We start from the raw sequence: 21,691 nt of genomic DNA, 5'->3' as shown, positions 1-21,691 counted from the left end.
AAAAAATTAGCCGCAGAGCGACCAGGAACAGTATTGTGAGCTACAGTGTATATTGCAAAAAATTGAAGCCCGAATTGTGCTCCCACTGACTTCTGTGGCGTGCCTCACTTGCTAGCAGCTACCAAACAAATTGAAAGGTAAAAAAGTTTTCCCCCGAGGATAATAACTTAGGCCCCGGAGGAAGACCTCGGCTAATGTCAGTCGGTCGAAGCAGGAAGGGTTAACACGAGTTTGAAAGTGTCCACTTTGGAACAGGGCTTTTCTTTCTGGACCACAGAAATGTAAAATTAAGTTACATTTGAATGTAACTGGATAAATATGTAACTGGATAAATATGTAGTTTTTTGCGCCAACTACAGTGGCGCAAAAAAAAAAAAAAAGTATGCAAGGCACAGGGGCGCTGGGCTAGAGGGGGCGCCTGAAGCAATGGTATAAGATTATTTCTAGTAAGCATTTAGCTGTTTATGCATTTGTAACAGTGGCCGGTGTATGCAGACAGTGGTCTGCATACACCTCAGAAAGTACAAAGTTGCACCTCTGTGCAGCTACTTCCAATTCATGGCAAACATGAGTATTTCCCCAAGTTGATCCTGAACACCTTATTCAATGTCAATGAATCTGGAGATTATAGTTTGTTTTTGGTGACACATCCCAATAACTTCCATTTATATGTTTGAACTGATTTTTGTCATCTGAATTTATTTATTTTATCCCGTGTGGATTAGAGATAATCCACCATAAATTAAAATTTCTGTTTAAAAACCATTGTAGTTGTATACTTTAGAATACACACATGCGCACTTAACATAGCATTTATACCACAACTTTACAGAACTGGAAGCACTAAAGTAGTTGCTATTACAATATTTGCTGTAAATGAGTATGGCTCTATATCTGTGCTTTACAACTAAAACTTTCTTCAAAAACAAGGGGGAGATCACACATTTTTTATACATACTCACACATTTTTTATACATACTTAACGATCATACCATTTTCATGTCATTAACGATCATACCATTTCATACCATCAGATCATACCATTTACAATTTTCAGTAAATAAACAGAAGTTAAAAAACAGCTAGACAGCTCCAAAGTAAAAAAACAGTGACAGTGGCATATCGATGAGGTACTGCTAAAAAAAAGTGCATTGACAGCAGCACATCCCTTTTTTTAAGCTGATAAAGCATTTAGTGAACATTCATTCAAGGCTTGTGATGCATTAAAACATTGTATGAACAGATGCTCTCAAAATGTACAGGTCCAACACGGTTGAATTAATGGCTGAATTACCTTCTGATCATATTCTATATGTTCTCGTAATAAACAATTTAGTTTTATTCCGACACTCTGAACCAGAGAATAATCTAAAACATGCAGCACACCAGCTCTTGAGGATACAACTGGGCTATTGCACATTTTACATTTTTATATATTTTTTTCTTCCAAGTTTGTGTTTGAGTTGTGCAAAATAAGGGTTGTCCCGATCCGATATTAATATCAAAAATTGGTCTGATATACGCTAAAAACTGAGCATCAGATTGTATCGGCCAGCCCACATCTAAAATCTCCAGTTCAAACACGCCAACAGAAGCACTCCACTCCAGCATTTAGTCCCGCCCAGCATTCTATCCAGTAGTGCCTGGATAGAAATGCTTTTATTACTGTCAAGTAATAAAAGTAGTCATAATTTGTGCTGTTATCATATAGAGTGAATATTGGTATCAGTCCATACTCAAAGCTCCAATATCGGTATCGTATCGGAAGTGAAAAAGTTGCATCAAGACAGCCCTAGTGCAAAATATCTGTCAATTTATACAGAAAAGTTGTGAAATTATTTATCTTGCTTTTATTTTTATTTTATTTTATTTTATTTTACACTGTACGCTGTTGAGAGCCCCTGTACTACTTTAACAAAGCCGTTAAGTAAGAAGACGTGGAATTTTTAACAGAACCTTTAAAGTGACAATCTCTTTGGATATCAGTGGAGTGCTTTGACTTTTAGGGTTTTGTTTCCTGTCACAGTAACCCAGACCAGACCAGCTTGATTATCATTCACCTGTCATGTTGACAACATTTTGCACTCTGCTGCTCGATCTCAGTAGCACTTATTGTGCTCTGACTCGCTCCCGCTGCTGCTGCTGTTTCGTCTCCTCCGCCCTCTGTCAGACTTCCACCGGACAGTCTCCGACGGATTGAGGACCTCCGCCCCGGTCTCGATGCCCAGGACCTGCCTCTGCACCAGCTTGCAGTAGAGGCCGCCGGTGGCCATCAGCTGACTGTGGGTCCCCCGCTCGGCCACTTGGCCCCTGTCGATCACGATGATGTTGTCGGCCTTTTCCACCGTGCTGAGCCGGTGGGCGATCACCAGCACTGTGTGCTCCTGCATGATGCTGTTCAAAGCCTGCTGAACCTGCAGTTCAAATTATTCACACACACGCTTCCATAAATACGGTATTTATAGTGACGATGCCTTGCATTTAACAGCACTTCACCTACAATATGTTCACTTTCTGCGTCCAGAGCACTTGTGGCTTCGTCCAGGATAAGGACGCGTGGCTGGCGGATGAGAGCTCTGGCTATAGCCACCCTTTGTTTTTGTCCCCCAGACAACTGCAAGCCTTTCTCCCCAACACCTTTAGAAAAAAAAAACACAAAGTTAATTTCCTGCATAGTTTTAGGAAATGATACTGTTGTTTTGATTTTGACAATGACATATCTATAAAAAAAGCAAAAAAAATAAATCAGTCTACACCTTGTGTTCTTATTGACAGGAATTCTAAGATTGTTTATTTATGTGTTAGTTTTGTCTTTTACTTGTGTATGGAAAGGTTAAAAATTACTGAAATTAAATAAAAAAGCCTCTTTAAACTGCATAGATCAAAGGTCTTATCTTGCAATAATGAAAGGTATCATTCAAGTCCCACTTGTGCTCCAGTAGATTTCCAACATGTTTCTTTTATTTTTTTGTTGACTTCCTTTATCCACCTTCACAATTTCAATTAAAAAGGGGCGATTTATTTAGAAAAAAAATTAACAGATTTGGTAATTACTTGTATCGTAGCCTTTGGGCAGGGTGGTGATGAAGTCATGAGCATTAGCCTTGGTGGCGGCCTGCACCACCATCTCCATAGAGACATCACTCAGTCCATAGGAGATGTTGTCCTTAATGGTCCGGGCAAACAGCACAGGCTCTTGGCCCACCAGAGCAATCTGCAGACACAAAAATAATAAACAGAAAAATTGAACAGTGATATAATTATGTGCTCTAAAACTTAGTTAACCTGGAAATGTACAATTATTTGCTATGTGTACCAGAGCTGCCAATCCATGTGGCCAGCACAGAGTTTTTCCCAAAGTGCTTCACATAGAGGAGAATAAAATGTGTATTTAGTCCTTAATAAAGACTTATTCCAAACCTGGAAACTAATTTATTGCTACTTTTATAACACAAAGCATGTCAGCTCCAAATAATTAAGTTCAAAATTCAAAAATGTAAATTTTCAAATTGTAAAAGGAGATGAACAATAACCGTCAGCATATTCGACTGTTTCATTATTTACTTAAGAAGGACAAATAACATTCAGTGAGTACAGCATATCTTTTAATTTCCTGTTTCTGATATTCCATGTTGGGGATCGGTTTTATGTTGCATTATTGAGTTTGAGCCAAGCTGCGGTAGTCAAACAGATGGCCTCACATTTGACTCTGAAATAAGCCAATGGTTCAATAGCCTTTTGTATCGCATTACAAAAGGTTGATAGAAACGGCAAAATTCAAAATGTCGCACTTCATTTTCCAAAAAGTTTACGCTCACAGTTTTTGGCTTTTCTGAAAGAGTTCATGCGTTAAAGAGGAGATGGAAACAGATTTGCCGATAAGTTCTAGCATAGTGAACTCATCCACTGGTGGCTCTGTGCCTTACTAGAGGCACAAAACTGAAAATCTAAAAGTCCAAACCTCCAGGTGAAATGGGAGAGCTGCAACCTAGAGTGGCTAACAAGAGGCACTCCAAGCTGGGATGGGAATGGTGGATCTCTCCCATCCACTGGTGGCGATGGAAGGCTCGGAAACCGTTTAAGTCCAAACCTCCAAAGAGTGGAGGACTCTACATTTTTATGAGATATGAGGTCCATGCTAGTTTGCAACCTTCACATCAGCATCAACATCTGAAAGTTTCGCTTTGCGTTGCCTGGTTTATTTGCTCCAAACCAGTAGATAGAAGCACACCTAATGACTGCAAGGTGCCCATCCAGGACCTGTGGCTGCTAACCAAATCATCACCCCTCCACCTTCGTGTTGGACAGTTAGTAAATGTGATGTTTTCCACTACGGCCAAAAATCTCTACTTTGGGTTTGTAAGTTAATAGGAGTCCGTTTGAAACCTTTACTCGTCTGAAACTGAACAACCCAAAGATGTGCTGCTATGTTCTTAGTGTGTTGCTAGCAACTTCACAACTTCTGTTAGTTTCACCTTTTTTTGCAAATGCTCACCTTGGAGTGCAGATAGTCATGCTGAAACTCATTAACAGGCTTCCCGTCCAGCAGCACTTGGCCTCCCTGAGGGAGGTAGAAATTTTCCAGCAGACTAACACAGGAGCTCTTTCCACTGCCTGAAGGCCCCACCAAGGCAGTCACCTCTCCGGGCCGCAGAGTGAACGACACTCCCTGCAAAAAGAAACGTATCCCAGAAATACCTTAAAATAATAAACAAGTCAGACTTATTGGATAATTTACTATATGGCTATCGTTTAGCTAAACACACAACACAGCTTAGCTAAATGTATGGACTGAAAATTGAAGTGAATTGAGTTCACGTGTAATGTAAAACTCCTTCAAACTTTTTTTTTAAACATATTGTAACATTGCAAAAACAAACTTCACTGTAGTTTACTAGAGTAGCTCATAATTGTGGATATTGAAGGTAAAGTTACATATGGTAGGGCTAGACAATAAAAAAAATCTCAAATTTTTCTTCATAGTGGATATTATTTCCAATTTTAGTCAAATAAATTTCTCACTTTCTTTTCAAAAATAGAAATTATGAATGACAGAAAATAGTTGCAAAAAGCAAAAAAGTTTCTTATTTCAATCATCACTTCTGGGGATTTTTATGAAGGAGCTTTAGGGCTAAGCTATGAGAATTTGTGTTTAATTAAGAGAATACAGTCATAATATTAGCAGAATAAAAACAATAGTACCAGAATAACGTCCAGAAAAATCTGTTTCATTGAGAAAAAAAATGCATCGACATAGTTAGCGCCCAGTCCATGGTTCTTTCTTCTAAGACTCAGTAGTTTCAGTCCTGCAACTGATAAATATTTGATGCTGATGTGTTATAAGAATCTGAATGTATCTGTAAAAACAATGCCAAAATATAACTTCACAAGATGTTCAGTATTTGTCATTTTAATTTTTTGTTAGTTTTTGTCTTGTATCCCTTTTAAAATTACAGCTCCATTCTACAAATATTACAACTTTATTCTGGTAACATGCTTTTGGTCTTATTTAGACTATATTGTCGTATGACTTTGTTCTTGTAATATTATGACGTATTCTTGTAAGATTTTGACTATTCTAACCAAAAATCTGATTAATCCATAAAATTGAAAGGATTCCTAGGACAAACCTTAAGGACGTCAGTTTCTGGCCGTGTTGGATAAGCGAAGGTGACGTCTTTAAACTCAACCAGACCAGTGCAGGAGTTTGGAGCCTCGGTGCCATCCGCTGGATGTTTGGGTTTCCTGTCCAGATACTCAAACACCTTCTCAGCTGCTCCAACCCCCTGCATGAGGCCAGTGTAGACCGACGCAATGCTCTGAAAGGCAGGCAGGGCAGGTTTTCTGTTACGACTCCAAACATGATTGACTGTTTAGGGCTGAAACGATTAACCAGGTTAATAGTGACTAATCAAATAAATTGTGATTAATTCTGATTAATCACGGCTAATGATTAATTGTGATTAGTTGTGATTAATCTGTTTAATCATGATTATTTGGATGATTTGGTATTCATCCAATTAACTGTGATTAATTCAATGAATCAAGATTAATTCAATTAATTGTAAATAATCCTGAAGATAAAAATGCCATTTTGCTTGAGAACAACCACCTCAGGGAAGTAATTAAGCCAAAATAAATAAATACATTTTTCATTTAAGATAAAGATTAAAGAAAAAAAAAAAACTTTGGTCTGTAAATACATTTTATCGAAAGCTACACAAGTGATTTGGCTTCACCTGGTTCAAATTCTCTAAAAAAATAAACCCCTATTAAGCACCTTATGGAACTGAATTGTTTATTAGTATATTTTAGTGCATTTCTAACATTGTATAAAAAGGCAATGTTAAATGAAAAATCTGCAAAATGTGCCCAGAATACAATAGAATAACAGAATATCAAAATAATTGTTTGTTGCTGTCCTAGAGAACTGATGAAATAACTGAGGAAGTACCTCAAAACATTCTCCCAGCTCCAGCATGTAAATAAAAAAGGATATCAAGCCGCCGCTGCTCAACTGGTCGGTGAGTACAAGATGGCCTCCGTAGTAAAGGACAGCCACCTCAAGAGCGAGCTCTGATATCTGGAAAACAGAGACCAAGCTCAGTGGTGCTCACGCCTTAAACCCCAACAGTGTGCATAAAGCTGCAGCAGCAGAACATACACAACTGGACCACATGTAGCAGGCGTAGGCCAGGGCTTGCTTTTTGTTGAGCTGGAACATGACCAAGAGTTTGGCGTAGTAGGAGTCGGCCTCTCTGCTCTCATTGGCGAAGCTCCTCACTGTCCTCATGCCTGAGATGGTCTCTTCGGCGACCTTGTTAGCTTCTGCAAGGACCGTCTGCACCTCTTTGGTCAGTTTCTGGAAGGAACCGATTTCAGTTTTTAGCTACACTATGGCTGCCGTACCACGCTAGACATCAGGTATGTTGCGAAGCAAAGAGGCTGAACTGCTCTACCTTGTAGTATTCGCCGTAAAGCTTGGAGACGAGAGCGATGAAAGGGAATCCCATCACGGTGACCAGTGTGAGCTTCCAGGACATCCGAAACATGAAGATGATGAAGCCGGTGCCCTTGATGACGCTCCGCAAAAACACGTTGACATTCTGGGAGATGAGGTCGCTCACCTGGGTGGTGTCTGCTGACAGCCGTGAAAGGATGTCCCCTGTGGGCCAACAGGGACAGGTCATAACATCAGAGAAAAAAATAAATACACCAAGGGAGAAATCAGGACTGACAGAGAAGTGTGATTCAGGAAGTTCTGCTGTTTTTGTGGTTTTAGACTAGAGCTTTCAGCAGCCTTTCATACATGGACTATAGTATTTTATTTTCCAGTGGCCGCTATCAAAGGTACAATTTTATCTGTACATATTACCTTTGGGTTCTAATTTTCCAAAACAAAGCATTCTCTTCAATTGTTTTGCTGATGATATTAAAATGCATCTACCAATTAAGCAAGACAGCATAAATGCTCTTCAAACACTCTTAAAAAATTATCTGAAAATGAATTTCATGAATTTAAATGTAAGTAAAACTGGTGTCATCAGCTGTGGGAAACATATAACACTTGACAATCTTGGCCCCTTGATGTGCTTCTTCATTACCGGTGTGGTTTTCATCAAAAAAGGCAATTTCCTGCGTCATCAGGGTCCTGAAGAGGCGGCTCCTCAGCCGAACGTTTAATCTCGCCATTGTCAGGGTGAAGACTCCTCCTCGCACTCCAATGGCAATCGAGCTGAGGAGAAAGAAAAGACTAAATGGGGGTGCTACTGACATGTGGGTCAACACGCATCTGCTCGCATAAAAAGAACAAACTAAAATTGTAAACATAGATATAAGAAAACCTGAAAGCCACATGATTGTAGATGGCATTAGCCACCTGCTAATTTGGCCAGCGTATTTTGATATTTAAAATGTTTTTTTCCAGTTACAATATTACATGTTCTTTAGAAATTAAAGTTTCTTGATGCTTGAGAGACTGCTTTAGTATGCCTTTATTACCATTATTATTGTGTTAGTTGAAAATGGTCTCAAAATGACAATATTATCATTTATCGCAATAAATGATAATATTTATTGCGATAAATATTATCGCAATAATATTGCGATAATATTATTGCAATATAATATTGCAATAATATTGCAATATTATTGCAATATTATTGCAATAATATTGCAATAATATTGCAATATTATTGCAATATTATTGCAATAATAATTGCAATATTATTGAAATATTGTCCCAGAAATATTTCTGGGACAATATTTCAGCCAACAAAGTTTGTTATCTTTGTTAGCCTACCGTTTACAGAGGTAGAAAATTCTCATCAGCTTTTATCACACCCTTTGACACCAGCTGGATGTTTGAGAGACAACTTACTAAGCATCATTGTGCAGCCTGTCTGTCTTATAGAGCTCCCTCCACACCTATTGCCTGACTCTCTGCTAAATAGCTGATAAATGAGCTAATAAGGAGACTTGAAGACATAAATGTGCCACTCTTTTTAAACTTTTCCCATATTCCTCTGACTGCAGAAATGTGTAGCAGAATTTACTGATAACTACTTGATACATGTCAGAATTAGAAAAATATTTGTATTGCTAGTGATCCAATATGCATCTGCAACATTACAATGGAAATTAAATGTTGTAATATCCACCAAGTGTCTTAAAGAGTTGGTGGATGTTGTTGCTGTGGGCAGGAAGGATCATCTCCAGTATCAATCATTCTTCTAAAGACAGTGTTGCTGTCATGACATGCTAACACTTCAATATCCCGATTGCAGACACAATATCCCACGATCACAAGTCTTGGATGACACCATAAGTTGTTGTAATGAAGTGGTAAATCAATCTCATCTGCCTCTACTGCTGCTCCCTTGTAAATATCTCTCTGGCTGTTTGGTTTGAAAGCTGGGCAGAAAGATGTTGGGTTTGGGGATATGATTCTTACCCATTACAAACTGTGGAAGACATTTTCTCTGCTCTGCATGAACAAAACCTTCTTTTCAAGTCTCATGAGATTTGTGGTTGTAGTACAGGTGGCAGTAGTTAGTTCACTATTTGAGCTTTTGAAATAATGATTAGCATCTCCTGGTCATAAAATAAACCTAATAAAGTATTGCCATGGATACGCATCATAGCAACTGCCCAAAACTAAAAGAGAAAGAGCAAAAAACTTCCAACTGTATGTCATCCAAAACCAGAGGGAACAACTGTCCTAAGATGCAATGCCTCAACAAAAAATAACCATGAACAAAAATCTACAGAAAGAATAAATCAGAGCCACCCTAACACTATATAACCCATCCCAATTCCAACATGGGGGGTAGGAAGGTGAGGAGGAGGATGATGGGGGAGGTTGGTTGGTCAGTGTGGTAGAGTTCTCAAACACTCACATCATCATTCCAAAGATGAAGGGAAACTCTGTGATGTCACAACTAGAGTCCTGCTTGTGATGTCATCAGCTCTGTATGTATGTAACAAACTTCTACATTCTTGTCATTGCTTGCTGCACTACTGACAAGTTCAGACGTTCACAAAGCTCTTTCAAAGTTGAACATTGAGATCGTTTACTGATCAAAACGGATTTTAACAAACATTGTTTTGTCCAACATGTTGAACCAAAGGCCACATTCCTCCAACGGTGAGATGAGACCCCAGCATGGAGCATGGAGAGCTGGACAGAATCTGCAAGGCTGGACTGAGAACAGAACGCCTCCCATTGACTTACAGAGAGAGATCCAGAGACTTGGCTCTCTTTTGGAAAAGGAGAGAGCAAGATGGTTTGAGGAGAACCAAAAGCTAGTCTACGTGCAAAGAGAACTGGAGAATACAAAAGCCGAGTTACAAGGGCAGAAAAGATTCAAGGAGATGAAGAGAGAACTACTGACAGGAGAAGAGTTTTCTGATTCAGAGTCTGTCAGACGAGCTATAATCACTTCCAGGGTGCACAGCGACATAAAACACAAGACGAAAAGGCTGCTGCAGAAGGAATTTGAGCAATTGAAGGTAGCTCATATTGTTGGTGAGGAAGCATTCAGGTCACAAATTCAGGCAGAAAAAGAGAAAAGTGACGCCCTCAAACAAGAGCTGGACCAAATCAAGACTCGCTACGAGGAGCTTCAATGGAAACATGAAGCTGCAGGTGAAGGGAACCTGCAGGTCGACATGCAGATGTTTTATGAAGAAAAAATCAAGCAAGAGCAAAAGCTCCTTGAAAACCTGAGAGCTGAGAAGGACGATCTCCAAGAAAAAATGTCCAAGGAGATTGCCTGCCTGCAGGAAACAGAGAACCGTCTGCAGAGTGAGCTGGTGCTGTATAAGATTTCATACCAAGAATTAAACAGGAGGAATGAAGCAGATGTTTCTGCTTTAAGACAGCAAGCAGAAATATTTAAGCAGGAGGTAGATAAAGAGATGAAAGCTCACTCACTGAAAATGATGAGGGACCAAAAGATTATCAGTGAACTTGGAGCCGAGAAGGACAGTCTCCAAAAGCAACTCACTGTCCTCCAACAACGGTACTGTAGCTGTGAGGTTAATTATAAAATATAGCTGGAAAATCTGAAAACGGAGCTCCAAGACAGAGATGAACTAGGACCTCCAAGAAGAAAAGTGGCCAGGCATCAAGAGCCAAACAGGGAAAAAACCATTTATGACCCTGCATCCATGGATCTGGAACATCTATTAGAGAATATTGAATTTCCTGATGAATCTCCCAATGAGGTAAATGACTTCGTAAACGAGATGCTGAGAGATTCAAGTATCCTTGATCCCGAAGCCATGGAAGTGACAGACCTGTGTGTGGAAACTCTGTCAGAGAAAAAGGAAAGCCAAGATCCTGAACCATTGGAGGCGTCTCTGAAGAAACATCTTCAGTGTGGAAAACGATGCTACACACTTTGAGCCTCAAGAAGCAACAAAAACTGAATAGAAGCAAAAAAACCTCTAAAACAAGCAACTAACCAAAAGTGTTTCCAAGATCTCAAAACACATCTCATATTTTAGACCAAAAAAATGGGCGGCATCTTCACAGAAAAGAGATTTTAGTTCTAAACCAAGCGCCTCTTTCTGTAGGAGTTTGTATGTTCTCCCAGTGTTAGTGGGGGTTTTCTCTGGGTGCTCCGGTTCCCACTAGATTTCCAAAACCATGTAAATTAGGGTGATTGACCAATCTAAACTGTCTTCAAGAAAGGTAGTATTAATTTCTAGAAAATTTAATTTGCAAACGGTTTTGTGGTGAGAAAAGCAAGGTGATTGTTTTAGAGGACCAGTCCTGGTTTTAAAAGAACAGTAAAGCTAAATATAGTTGTATTAAAGGTGAATGGGGCTGCACAGTGGCGCAGTTGGTAGAGCTGTTGCCTTGCAGCAAGAAGGCTCTGGGTTCGATTCCCGGCCCCGGTCTTTCTGCATGGAGTTTGCATGTTCTCCCTGTCCATGCGTGGGTTTTCTCCGGGTACTCCGGTTTCCTCTCATAGTCCAAAAACATGACTATCAGGTTAATTGGCCTCTCCAAATTGCCCTTAGGTGTGAGTGTGTGTATGCATGGTTGTTTGTCTCCGTGTTGCCCTGCGACAGACTGGCGACCTGTACCTCGACTCTCGCCCGGAACGATAGCTGGAGATAGGCACCAGCAACCCTCCCGACCCCACTGAGGGACAAGGGTGTAAAGAAAATGGATGAATGGATTAAAGGTGAATGAGTTGAAGTCTTTGGGGCCAACCATCTGAAGCAATGATCAGTGGACAAGAGAAAAAGAGAATGAAGGAAAGACTGAATTGTTCATGTCAGTCCTGAACCATTGCCAAAACCTCAAAATACATCTCACATTTTGGACCAACAAAAACAGGTCAGCATGGTGATGCAGTGGTTAGCGCTGCATCTTCACAGAAAAGAGATCTTAGTTCTTAACCAAGCGCCTCTTTCTGTGGATGATTGTATGTTCTTCTCGTGTTAGTGTGGGTTTTCTCCGGGTGCTCTGGTTTCCCCCAAATTTCCAAAACCATGTAAATTGGGGTTATTGACTATGGACAAAAGTCTACAGAAAGAATAAATCAGAGCCACCCTAACACTATGAACCCATCCCAATTCCAATATTGGGGGGTATGAAGGTGAGGAGGAGGAGGTTGGAGGAGGTTGGTTGGTTATTTTCTATTGGTATGAAGAAAAAAATAATAATTTTATGGGTGCTCCCCTGTCGGTCAGGGGCCCTTGGAACTGTCCTAACTTTTCCCCCTTCTACCGACTGATGTAGACTTTGACACACTCACCTGACCAAAGCCAGTGAAGCCAATGTGGCTACAGGTTTAGCAAAGTACTCCATGCTCTGGTGAACCACAATACTGTCTATGGCCTTCCCATAGTATAATGGAATGAAAGCTTCACCTGAAAGAAAAGAAAGGGATGAATTGTAATATAAAAATATATCTGTTCAGCATGTTTATTAAATCATTTGGAGAAGCAGTAACAATCAGAAGGACTATCAATATTTCGTCAAATAAACATAATCCTGAGCTGGAGCAGTGCCTTCTCACTAATTTTCAGATTTGGGGTTTTCAATTTGACCAGCTTCCTACAGCACACAGCAGCATAAAGCAGAAACCTTTCAAAGGACTGCAACATATGGGATGTTATTGACAGAACAAGAAGGGTTATGAGGATTTTTACAAAGAGTTACTAGGAATCAAGTTTTTTGACTAACCCTGTTTCTGTGGAAATGTTTCGGATTTTCTACTTTCAGGACCAGGCAAGTCTCTGTTCAGACTAGCAGATGCTATCAACTGGTTGTTTGGAAGTGATGAAAGAAAAAATGTCTTTTTTGTCCTTCCATTACAAACATAAGCATCTAGGGTTTGTTAAGCTCTACTGGAAGTCAAAACTTTGGTCATAAGGGCAAAGACGGAGATTTTCACAAACACCCTTAGGGAGTTTGACTGAAAACAAATAATGAACATGTAGAAAATCCCTTCCTACCAACAGTGGAGGATCTGTAAAAGTAAAGGCTCTGAGAACCAAATACTTGAAAAAGCTGTTCACTCCCTCATCTGGTGGCGCTGCACCAAGAACTACTGAAGGAAATGACATGAGCACCTCAGAAGAAGACATGAGCGTAACTTCCTTCTTCAGAAAATGTACACAAAAATGGAGTAGCATCAGATTTTAGAGGTTGGAGTATTTCTCTTTTGTATTTGGAAGACATTTTTCCTTTAAGTGTGGTTAATTTTGGTTGTATTTACCCAGAATGCCCTGTGCTGTAGTCCACTTCCTACTGCTGGAGCAGTCTCCAGTCCACTTGGAAATCACAAATGCATTCAAACCACACCAGAGCTCATTTCAACTGAGCAGAGACTTTGGTTTATAGGCGGACCAGAGTTCGCTTTTTTGGTCCACAATCGGACTTTGCAAGCAAACAGGCTGGAGTTTGATCAAAGCGGTCTTAACCGGGCTGGGGTGGCTTCAGGATAATGATGAAAACAGCCTTTTAAGATCAACTCAGTTCCCAGGCCTACATACCATAGAGAATCTGTGAGCTGACCTACAGACAAGATAGGACTGAGGATAAACCGTCAAAAGAGATTGTGGAAAAAGGAATGGTCAAAGCTCCTTCCTGTGTGGTGCAAAGCTGTAAAGTAAAAAGTGTTGCTTATTGCCAAAATGGGTTTCTGGGAAAGTGTGTGAGATTATGCAACTGCAAATATGATCATCAGTGGTGCCAACACATTGAGTGTAAGGTGTTCTGTTTAGTTTATGCAAACTAAACTCAGTTTTAAAACTTAGTTTTTAAAAAATCCTTGTAGCATTTTTAAAATCTGACAAACCAAAATAAAACGCTCTTAACGTCTCTTCATGAACTACAAGGACCTTAAGAATGGCCCATAAACATCTATTACAGCCATGAAGCTACTTATTGAATGATAAGGAGAACGCCTTTCATGCTTTTTTTGACAGCTGCTCATTGATCTTTGGCATTGCTGTGTGTAGTTACTCTCCATGGGGGAAGAAGGCAATAAATTATTACAAACATCATTAGTAGAAAGATGAGTTGTCATTGTGATATTACAAGCTATGGCAGCATTGTTTGACGGATACTCACACACTGCAGAGATGAGCAGGAAGAGGACGGCTAAGGAAAGCAGTCCAGCATCCTTCCTGCAGTAGCTGAGCAAGCGTCCCAATGTAGCCCTAGAGCTGACCTTCTCTTTCTCCTCCCTCCCTCCAGCCTCCTCCTCTTCACCAGCTGTATCCACCAGCTTCTCTGTGTCCTCGGAGACCCTTCCTCCTCCACCATGGCTGTTCCTGACGTCCAGCCCGCTCGCGGAGCTGGAAACCCTCCCGAGCTGCCTCCAGAGAAGCACGACACCCAGGGAGGAGGCGCAGGTCCATCCCATCAGGCTCAGAAAACATGGCTGCCGGTTGAGGGGCTCCACCTCGGTCAGCATCAGCAGCTTGGCCAAGGTGTAGGTGATGACAACCATGCAGAAGAGGAGAATGACGGTGGTGACCCGGGCAACCCTGGGCGGGCCGTCCTCCCTGTTCCATAAAACCCCAATAGAGGCACCCAGCAAGAGGGATGCTCGGAGAAGGACAATGCCCCACAGGTCAAGGGCGGAGCTCAGGATGTTAAAGTCCAGGACATCACGTATGAAGAGGGACAGCTCTGTCCCCTTGATGTATAGGACAGTGGTGATGACACTGTCAAGGACAACGTACAGCAGAGTGCAGATGACAGGTGCATAGATACCCATGCTGATTATTGGAGTCAGAGTTTAGAACTCCCGAAGCTTTACTGAACAGACAAATAGCAACTTTTTTAAACTAAGACTAATTATTTAAAGCTAAACTGTTGGAATTTAAGTTAAAACAAAAAACTTTTCTGGTAACTTTCATTTACATTTTCACATTGTAAAAAAAAAAAGACCGTGGTTTAAGTATTTCAATCTCTAGCGTAAACTCTTATTTTGAAATTAATTTGCTTCCGGTTTCTTCAAGTGTATCTTCTAAATATTAAGAACTGAAGTAGTTCATTGCGCCATAAACTATTTTCAGGGATCGCGATAAGAGCAGGTAAGTCCTAGTCATTCCACTACTGCTACCTCGGAGAAGGACAGTAGTGACTTGGTGTTTAATATTAGCAGCTAGCAGGTGCTGAGCTAAAGTCAGGTAACGGCTAGTACCATATTGGTTTTATACCTCACCGTCCAGCAGTCTGTATGCCACTTCTGCTTACTAACTGCATTCTATCCCAGTTTTGGTTAAAGTATATAAGCAAACAGACGCGACACTCACGCCTCACCGAAGCAAGTTCTAAAGGTCTCTCTAAGGTATGGCCGAAATGTCAAGTTTACACCGGCATCAAAGATCGTCTATACTCCAGACCATTCACAGGAAGAGCCAATAAAGACTACCCCCTCTGGCTTTATTTCTGTTTAATAAGTAAATTAGAACCTATTGTATAATAATATCCAGCATAGGTACCACACATCTAAACATGTCGAAAGTTGAAGATATGAGCTATTTATTGCTACCTCAGTTTGTATCTCTTTAAAGCAATGACACACGTCACTGTCTCAATCTGTGAACAAACGAAGAAAAAAAGCATTGTTTTTACCCTGCATTGTTAATAGAAGTTAGGACTATAATTTTTTTTTACAATTCACAGTTTTTCTCAAATTGGCATAAAAGAATACTCAAACGTGATATATGATTCACAGATGCGAGTTCACAAGAAACAGTTAATCAGCCCATATTAATTTCCCAGAATGGGTGGCGCATCTCGTATATAAATGATCAGTGAAATTCTCCAGCTTGATGTGGTAATGACCGCCATGTGGCTCCTCCCAGCAGATTATTTAACTGTATGCTGAAACATTATAATCACTCATTTAAATGGTTTAAACCTTTAACTTTGAAAAGCCCTGAGAATTGAATAACTTTATTGCTACTTTATAAAGTTGATTAAATTCCAAATGTTTCTGAGAGTCACATAATTAGAAGTCCCCGCCGAGGTAAAACATAACATATATCCATTCATGTTTTTCTCTCCAGGTGGGAATTATTTCTGTTTTGTTACTACATTTTATGCGACAACACATAGTAGTGCACATTTTACAAATAATACTCTAAAAAGTATGTGTCTCTGTGTTATTTAATGGTATTAAAGGTTTGTTAGAGAACATCACGGTAGAAACAGCATCATAAAAACAAAATAAGTTATAATACAACACAGGTGATACACTAACAGGCTGGGATTGTTGTAAAATAACTGTTCCAACATTTGTGTCCACAAATGATAATGAAAAATAGTAAGGAAAATGCAATGTGTGGGAATTTAACAGTGGACATCAGCTCACACACATTATCAGTGTAACATGGTGGAGGTAGCATCATGCTGTGGGCATGGGACTAGAAAGCTGGTCAGAGTTGATCAGAAAAAGACAGACAGAGCCAAAAACAGGACAATCCTGGTAGAAAACGTGTTAGACGCCACAAAGGTTCACCTTCTAACAGGTCAGTGACCTTGAACATGTTTAAACCATATGTAAAATGGCCCGATCATTTTAACAGCTGAAAACTGTTGAAAACAAATCCAGTTGAAAACCTGGGACAATACCTTGAAATTGGCAAATATTTCTTCCTCTGGATGTGGAAAGCTGTTTGAAACACCTGGATTTGCACCTGTTATTCATATGTGAGGAAAAAAATAAAGCCAAGTGCAAGTTTTCTTCCACTCAACAGTTCTGCACTACTCTGTGTTGGTCTATCACATAAAATCCTAATATGTTAAAAACTGTAATCTTAAGATGTGAAGAAGTGACTTTTTTTTATTTTTGCAAGGCACTGCAGGTGCATCTCAGCGTTCATCGTAGTCGCTTTTCCACTGCTTGCTGACATCGACCTTTGACCTTCTGCCTAAGGTTCCAGGCAGCACTAGGTTGCGTTCGGTCACATGCTACTGATGCGTCATTTTTCTGCAGAGTCGTCCTCCTCAGTGGACGTCAGGCTCAGCCAAGCGGTAGGCGAGCTCAGCCTTTACGTCCTCAGAGCTGTTCTGCTCAGTGGCCAGCACCGTCTCCACGGGAAACGACAAAAACAAGCTCTCTTTGACCTTTTTGGCCGGGGGCGAGTCTACCACGCCGAACAGGGTCTCCGTTTTAATGTAGGGGCTCATTTTTAATGTGGTGGGAGGCGTGTTCTGCGTCCTGCGTTTGGCGTTCTTCTTCTTCTCCTGCTTGTAGGCTGCATTCATGTTGGCTATTACCTGTAAATAGACCGCGCATACACATACACATAAAAACAGAAAAATGACGTTTCATTTCATTCAATCATCATAAACGCTAGTTTTTATGCATCTTTCTTTTTAAGTGGATTATATTTGTATAAACTAATTTGATTTAAAAAAATGTAGTTGAATGTAAACTAGCAATTTGTCTTGTAAGGTGTAAGTTTATTAAAGTGGCTTTATTTAAAAAGTGGCATTCTGCCAAAACAACTGAACCAATCTACAAGATGGTTTCAATATTATCAAGGGGGGAAAGAATTTTCTCCAACTTGGTCCCAACAACAGAAGGTGAACATTCGCTTTATCTAATCATGGATTTAGACTTTACTTCAGACATACACATGAAGTCTATTCTAAATCAGCCAGCACTGCAAGATGTAAGTCCAAACAGGAGACCAAAAACTGGTGCAAGCTTTTACTTCCAGTTGGTTACAGAGTAAGACGAAGGCTGTTTTTACAAGAGCCAGTAAAAACAAAATCATTCAGAGCCCTGACAAAACACTAAAAACAATGGAACACATTACACCAGCCCTTCTACCACTTTATATGAAAGAGATTTCAGAATCTTGTTATTAATCTGTAAGGCAGTACCTGGTGACGGGGCCAGAGTTACCTCCAAGGTATCCCGATCCCTCGGGTTTCAATTACTACAGATCAGCAGGGACGTGTTTACTTGGTGATAACAGGAACCGGACTTCACTAAACCAATAGACTGGAAACTAATTTAATTTCCTTTTCATATCAATAAAATATTTTGAATTGAATTGAAACTGTAGAACAAGCTGCTAAAGCAGCTATGTTGTAGTGAAAAAAAAAATTGGTTTACCCATTTTGTGGTTCCTCTGCTGCCCCCAAGTGGCCAAAAATAATACTTAGTTTTTAGTTTTGTTTGGTTTTTTTTTTACAGAAATTGGGCCTCGCTAGGCAAAAAAAAAAAAAAAGAAAGAAAGAAAAAAAATTAAAAGAGTACTTTTAGACAAAAAGAGAATAGAGAATCTTACCAGCTGCTTCACAGCATTCTGTTGCTCATGCATTATGTCCATATATGTAGAAGCTTTCTCTCTGCACGCGTCCTGCTCTGGGTCGTCATAACTAAGCAGGGTCTGTGTGGTCTATATGAAAGGAAAAAATTTCAGAAAAGAAATAAAAATAACAAAAAACAAAAACAAACTGAAAACATGGTTCATCTTGTCATGGAAGAAATTACTTTAACAAGAGTTTGGATGAGAAGAAATAAGAAATTTATTAAAAACTTGCGAGGTGAGAACAGAAATACAGAGTCAAAGGAGTCTGTCAAGTCTGCTCTGACCAACAGTGGATCTGGTTTCCTTTTATAGGTTCTGGTCAGAGAAGAGAGACTTGATTGGACAATAGGTGTGAATGCCTGATTGTTATGTACCAGGGATTCTGTGGAGCCCAACACAGATGGTCTGGCCATTTGTCTATTGTTAAGGAAAGTGGGTTGTTCTTTGACGCTAAAGGGGGCAGATAAGTCCTGGGTTGGAGGAGTAACACTAGATGGTCTCCAGGATCAACGACCTTCTGCTGTTATACAACACTGTAGAAGTCTATAGGAGAGCAGCTTGACCAATCTCATGGTAAGATCATGCAGACACATGATCTAGTCATCAGAAAAAATATAAAGCACAAAAGGGGTGAGGAGCTCATTATAAAAACTTCCATTACAATCTTCTGCAGGCTCACCTCGTTGGGAAAACTGGCTTTGCGGCTATACATGAGCGAATACGGAGCGAACTTGATGGTCGGGTTGGCCGAGGTCCGGAAAAAGAACAGGACCGGGTCCAGAAAGTCGTCCCAGTCGCCCTGCTTCTCCGTCACCATCTGCACCACGGCCTCCTTCAGCAGCGGCGCTGTGCAGTCGTGCAGCGGGTTGAGCTGAGGTTGATCCAGAGGAGACACCCTCTGCATCAAGCTCCACTTCTCACACAGCAACTTTGACACCTAAGAAAAAAAAAAGTGAAATAATTTCCTCAGACTTAACAGATCTGACCTTGAATCTGGAGGCTGCAGGCGTTTAGTGCCAACAGACTCACCTCTTCACAGAACTCTGAACTCTGTGCACACACTATTGTTTTAGGGGCTCCAAACCTGACGAAAAAGAAGACTTTAGGTTAAGAAAAGTTCAAGTTTCTCTTAAGTTACAGGACCCTGCTAAAAGAATCCTCCATTATGTCAGATTATAACCTGAAGCTGTATAGAATATTTTTATAGGAATGAGATAAGACGACCATGGTTAGTATGGAGGACCTGCAGAGATCTACAGCTCTGGACGACCTGATGACGCTGAAAAACACATCACGATGCAAGTGTTTCATATCAATCGATATCAATAATTATTGGTTAATTATTTGTTTTAAATATCTGAAATGCAGCGTGACCTTTCCTGATTTATCCACAGTTTTCACTCCATACCATTGTTTTTTAATTTTATTTTTAAACAATTGTCTATCAGGCACGGCAGCGAAACATGAAACTGCTGCTGCACAATTCACTCAACAGGTTGTTGCTAGGTAACCAAAGAGTGAGAGAGTTAATTGATACCATCCACCTAGCTAGCAAAGCTGGCAAAAAGATTGATCGTGTGTTTATCGCGATATATATTGTTATTAATTTATCATCCAGCCCTACTGAAGTCGCACCGCAGATGAACCAGATTCCTCTTACCTGTACACACACTTAGAGATACACCTTGCCACTGACAGCGGGTCTGCTGTCTGCGTGGGGAAAGCCTCTGGCCATTTACTAAAATAATCTATGAGTAGTATGACACTTTTGTTGCCATGCTGGCTTTCAGTGAAGGGCCCTGTTGAGGATAGAAGAGAGAGCTTCAGCATAAAATCCTGTAAATGTAATTTCTTTGAATTCTCAAAACAGACCTATGAAATCTATCCCAACTATATCCCAGGGCGCGTCCACTTTAATGGGCCGAACTGTCCTGGCCAGGTTCTTGTTCCTCTCCGTTTGTTGGCAGGTCTCACACAGCTTGATCTAGAAGAGAGGCAGATGTGTGTTAGCGATGTGAGATGTTAATGCAGCAGAAGCAGGAAGAGGAAGTAAGGCAGGCTTACCCAGTCCACTACGTCCTTGATGATGCCCAGCCAGTAGTACTTGCTTTGGATCCTGTGGACGGTTTTCTTCTGGCCCAGGTGATGGCCGATGTCATTGAAGTGGCAGTCGAGGAAAATCTGCCTCTTCCTTTCAGCCTCGATCACCACTTCCCTTTTCTCATCCTTTTTGGGTCCCACATAGTACAATTTTCCATCTTGGATACAGACAGGAATAAAAAAAAAAAAGCAGTGGCGTTTAAAACTGTAGGCAATTCCAGCTCTCCTGATTCATTAACTACAACTTTGTACTTGTTTATCTGAGAATCTCTGAGAAAGGATGTGGATGAGTTTTACGAGTGGTCTTACCATCAAAGATGAACTTCTGGGCGTATCTTTTGAAATTTTTCTTCTGTAAAGGATTCATCGTCTGCGGAAGGCTGCCTTTGGCCACAAAAGTGTAGATGTCAGAGAGTTTGTTGGAGCTGGACTCCACCACCTCCTCCTCGGCCACCTGTAATGAGTCCACGCTCAGCATGTCACACAGCGTCTGCGCACCCCAAAGAGAAGAAATGAGCCGACAGCCAGGCAGCCCCGGCCGGCATACTCAGCAGCAGAAAGCTCCTCTCCGCTGGAACAGACACCACAATCACAACAGCGGGAAGATAGCAACACAGAGCCCATGGATGTCTGGGTGCGCTCCCTAACAGTTTGCCGGAGGATGAGTACGGTAAAAGGGGACTACGAAGCGGAGTTGGAGGAGTTCTAAGTTTTTAACAGGATTATGTGCAGACAATTTAAACGAGCCATAATTACATATAAAGCAAAGACTCCTTCCAGGTTATAAGACAGACCAAAGTGAAGCACTTTGCAGATTCACAGACTTTATTCTTAAGTCTAGAGTGCATGTCTCAAAATGAGATGTGTATGTGTATTTCAGTCACATAGTTTAAGTTAGCGTATGCCGCTCTCACCGGTGATTCTGAACGGGGCATTGGACTTCTACGCCGTTTGACATGGAAGTACCATTAACACCTACCAGTCGCTAAGCGCCTTGCCGGCTTAGAAATGATGCACACCCACTGTTTTAGTTCTTCTTCGTCTACTCAAAATCTGCTTTTTCCGCTTCGTTTTCTTGTTAGTACCCCCCTCTGGAGGAAAATGTAGTAAATTATTCCATGTCTTTCAAGGCAAATCCTGTATCTAGGAGGCTGTAATTCTTCATAGTTCATCGAATTTCATTTGGACAACTTTGTACCCCTCTAATAAATAAAATCATAATTTAAAAAATCTAAAATTTAAAAATCTTTTAAAGTCTGGCTTTCACTTCGTATTACCCTATCTA

The 21,691-nt window shown here is 40.5% G+C and overlaps 2 protein-coding genes and 1 pseudogene across 3 annotated transcripts; 1 reads left to right on the top strand and 2 right to left on the bottom strand.

Moving 5' to 3' along the window:
- Positions 1 to 679: 679 nt before the first annotated feature.
- Positions 680 to 15,353, bottom strand: abcb9 (ATP binding cassette subfamily B member 9). Of its 2 annotated transcripts, XM_015010812.2 has the most exons (12): positions 14,096 to 15,353; positions 12,273 to 12,387; positions 7,605 to 7,735; positions 7,128 to 7,165; positions 6,960 to 7,031; positions 6,665 to 6,862; positions 6,455 to 6,583; positions 5,631 to 5,819; positions 4,496 to 4,669; positions 3,055 to 3,214; positions 2,501 to 2,637; positions 680 to 2,414 (listed from the first exon to the last, which is right to left on the bottom strand). In XM_015010812.2, exons 1-12 carry the CDS (start codon positions 14,745 to 14,747, stop codon positions 2,100 to 2,102), a joined length of 2,310 nt encoding a protein of 769 aa, XP_014866298.1. In that variant the 5' UTR covers positions 14,748 to 15,353; the 3' UTR covers positions 680 to 2,099. The 2 variants fall into 2 exon arrangements, with proteins under 2 accessions (XP_014866298.1, XP_014866297.1); XM_015010811.2 differs by having other exon boundaries at positions 6,960 to 7,165.
- Positions 9,382 to 10,908, top strand: LOC148157750 (uncharacterized; annotated as a pseudogene).
- Positions 15,354 to 16,129: 776 nt separating the features above from the next.
- On the bottom strand, positions 16,130 to 21,062 carry LOC148157749 (gypsy retrotransposon integrase-like protein 1). The gene is made up of 8 exons (XM_088009114.1): positions 20,716 to 21,062; positions 20,371 to 20,564; positions 20,179 to 20,290; positions 19,967 to 20,105; positions 19,336 to 19,390; positions 18,986 to 19,243; positions 18,283 to 18,393; positions 16,130 to 17,260 (listed from the first exon to the last, which is right to left on the bottom strand). Exons 1-8 carry the CDS (start codon positions 20,882 to 20,884, stop codon positions 16,988 to 16,990), a joined length of 1,311 nt encoding a protein of 436 aa, XP_087865240.1. The 5' UTR covers positions 20,885 to 21,062; the 3' UTR covers positions 16,130 to 16,987.
- Positions 21,063 to 21,691: the final 629 nt, after the last annotated feature.

The sequence above is a fragment of the Poecilia mexicana genome, unplaced genomic scaffold, assembly GCF_051168715.1.
Source record: "Poecilia mexicana isolate PSO_F unplaced genomic scaffold, ASM5116871v1 scaffold_9, whole genome shotgun sequence".
Taxonomy (NCBI): domain Eukaryota; kingdom Metazoa; phylum Chordata; class Actinopteri; order Cyprinodontiformes; family Poeciliidae; genus Poecilia; species Poecilia mexicana.
Note: the sequence above shows the minus strand (reverse complement) of the source record. Positions and strands in the feature narration are given on the sequence as shown.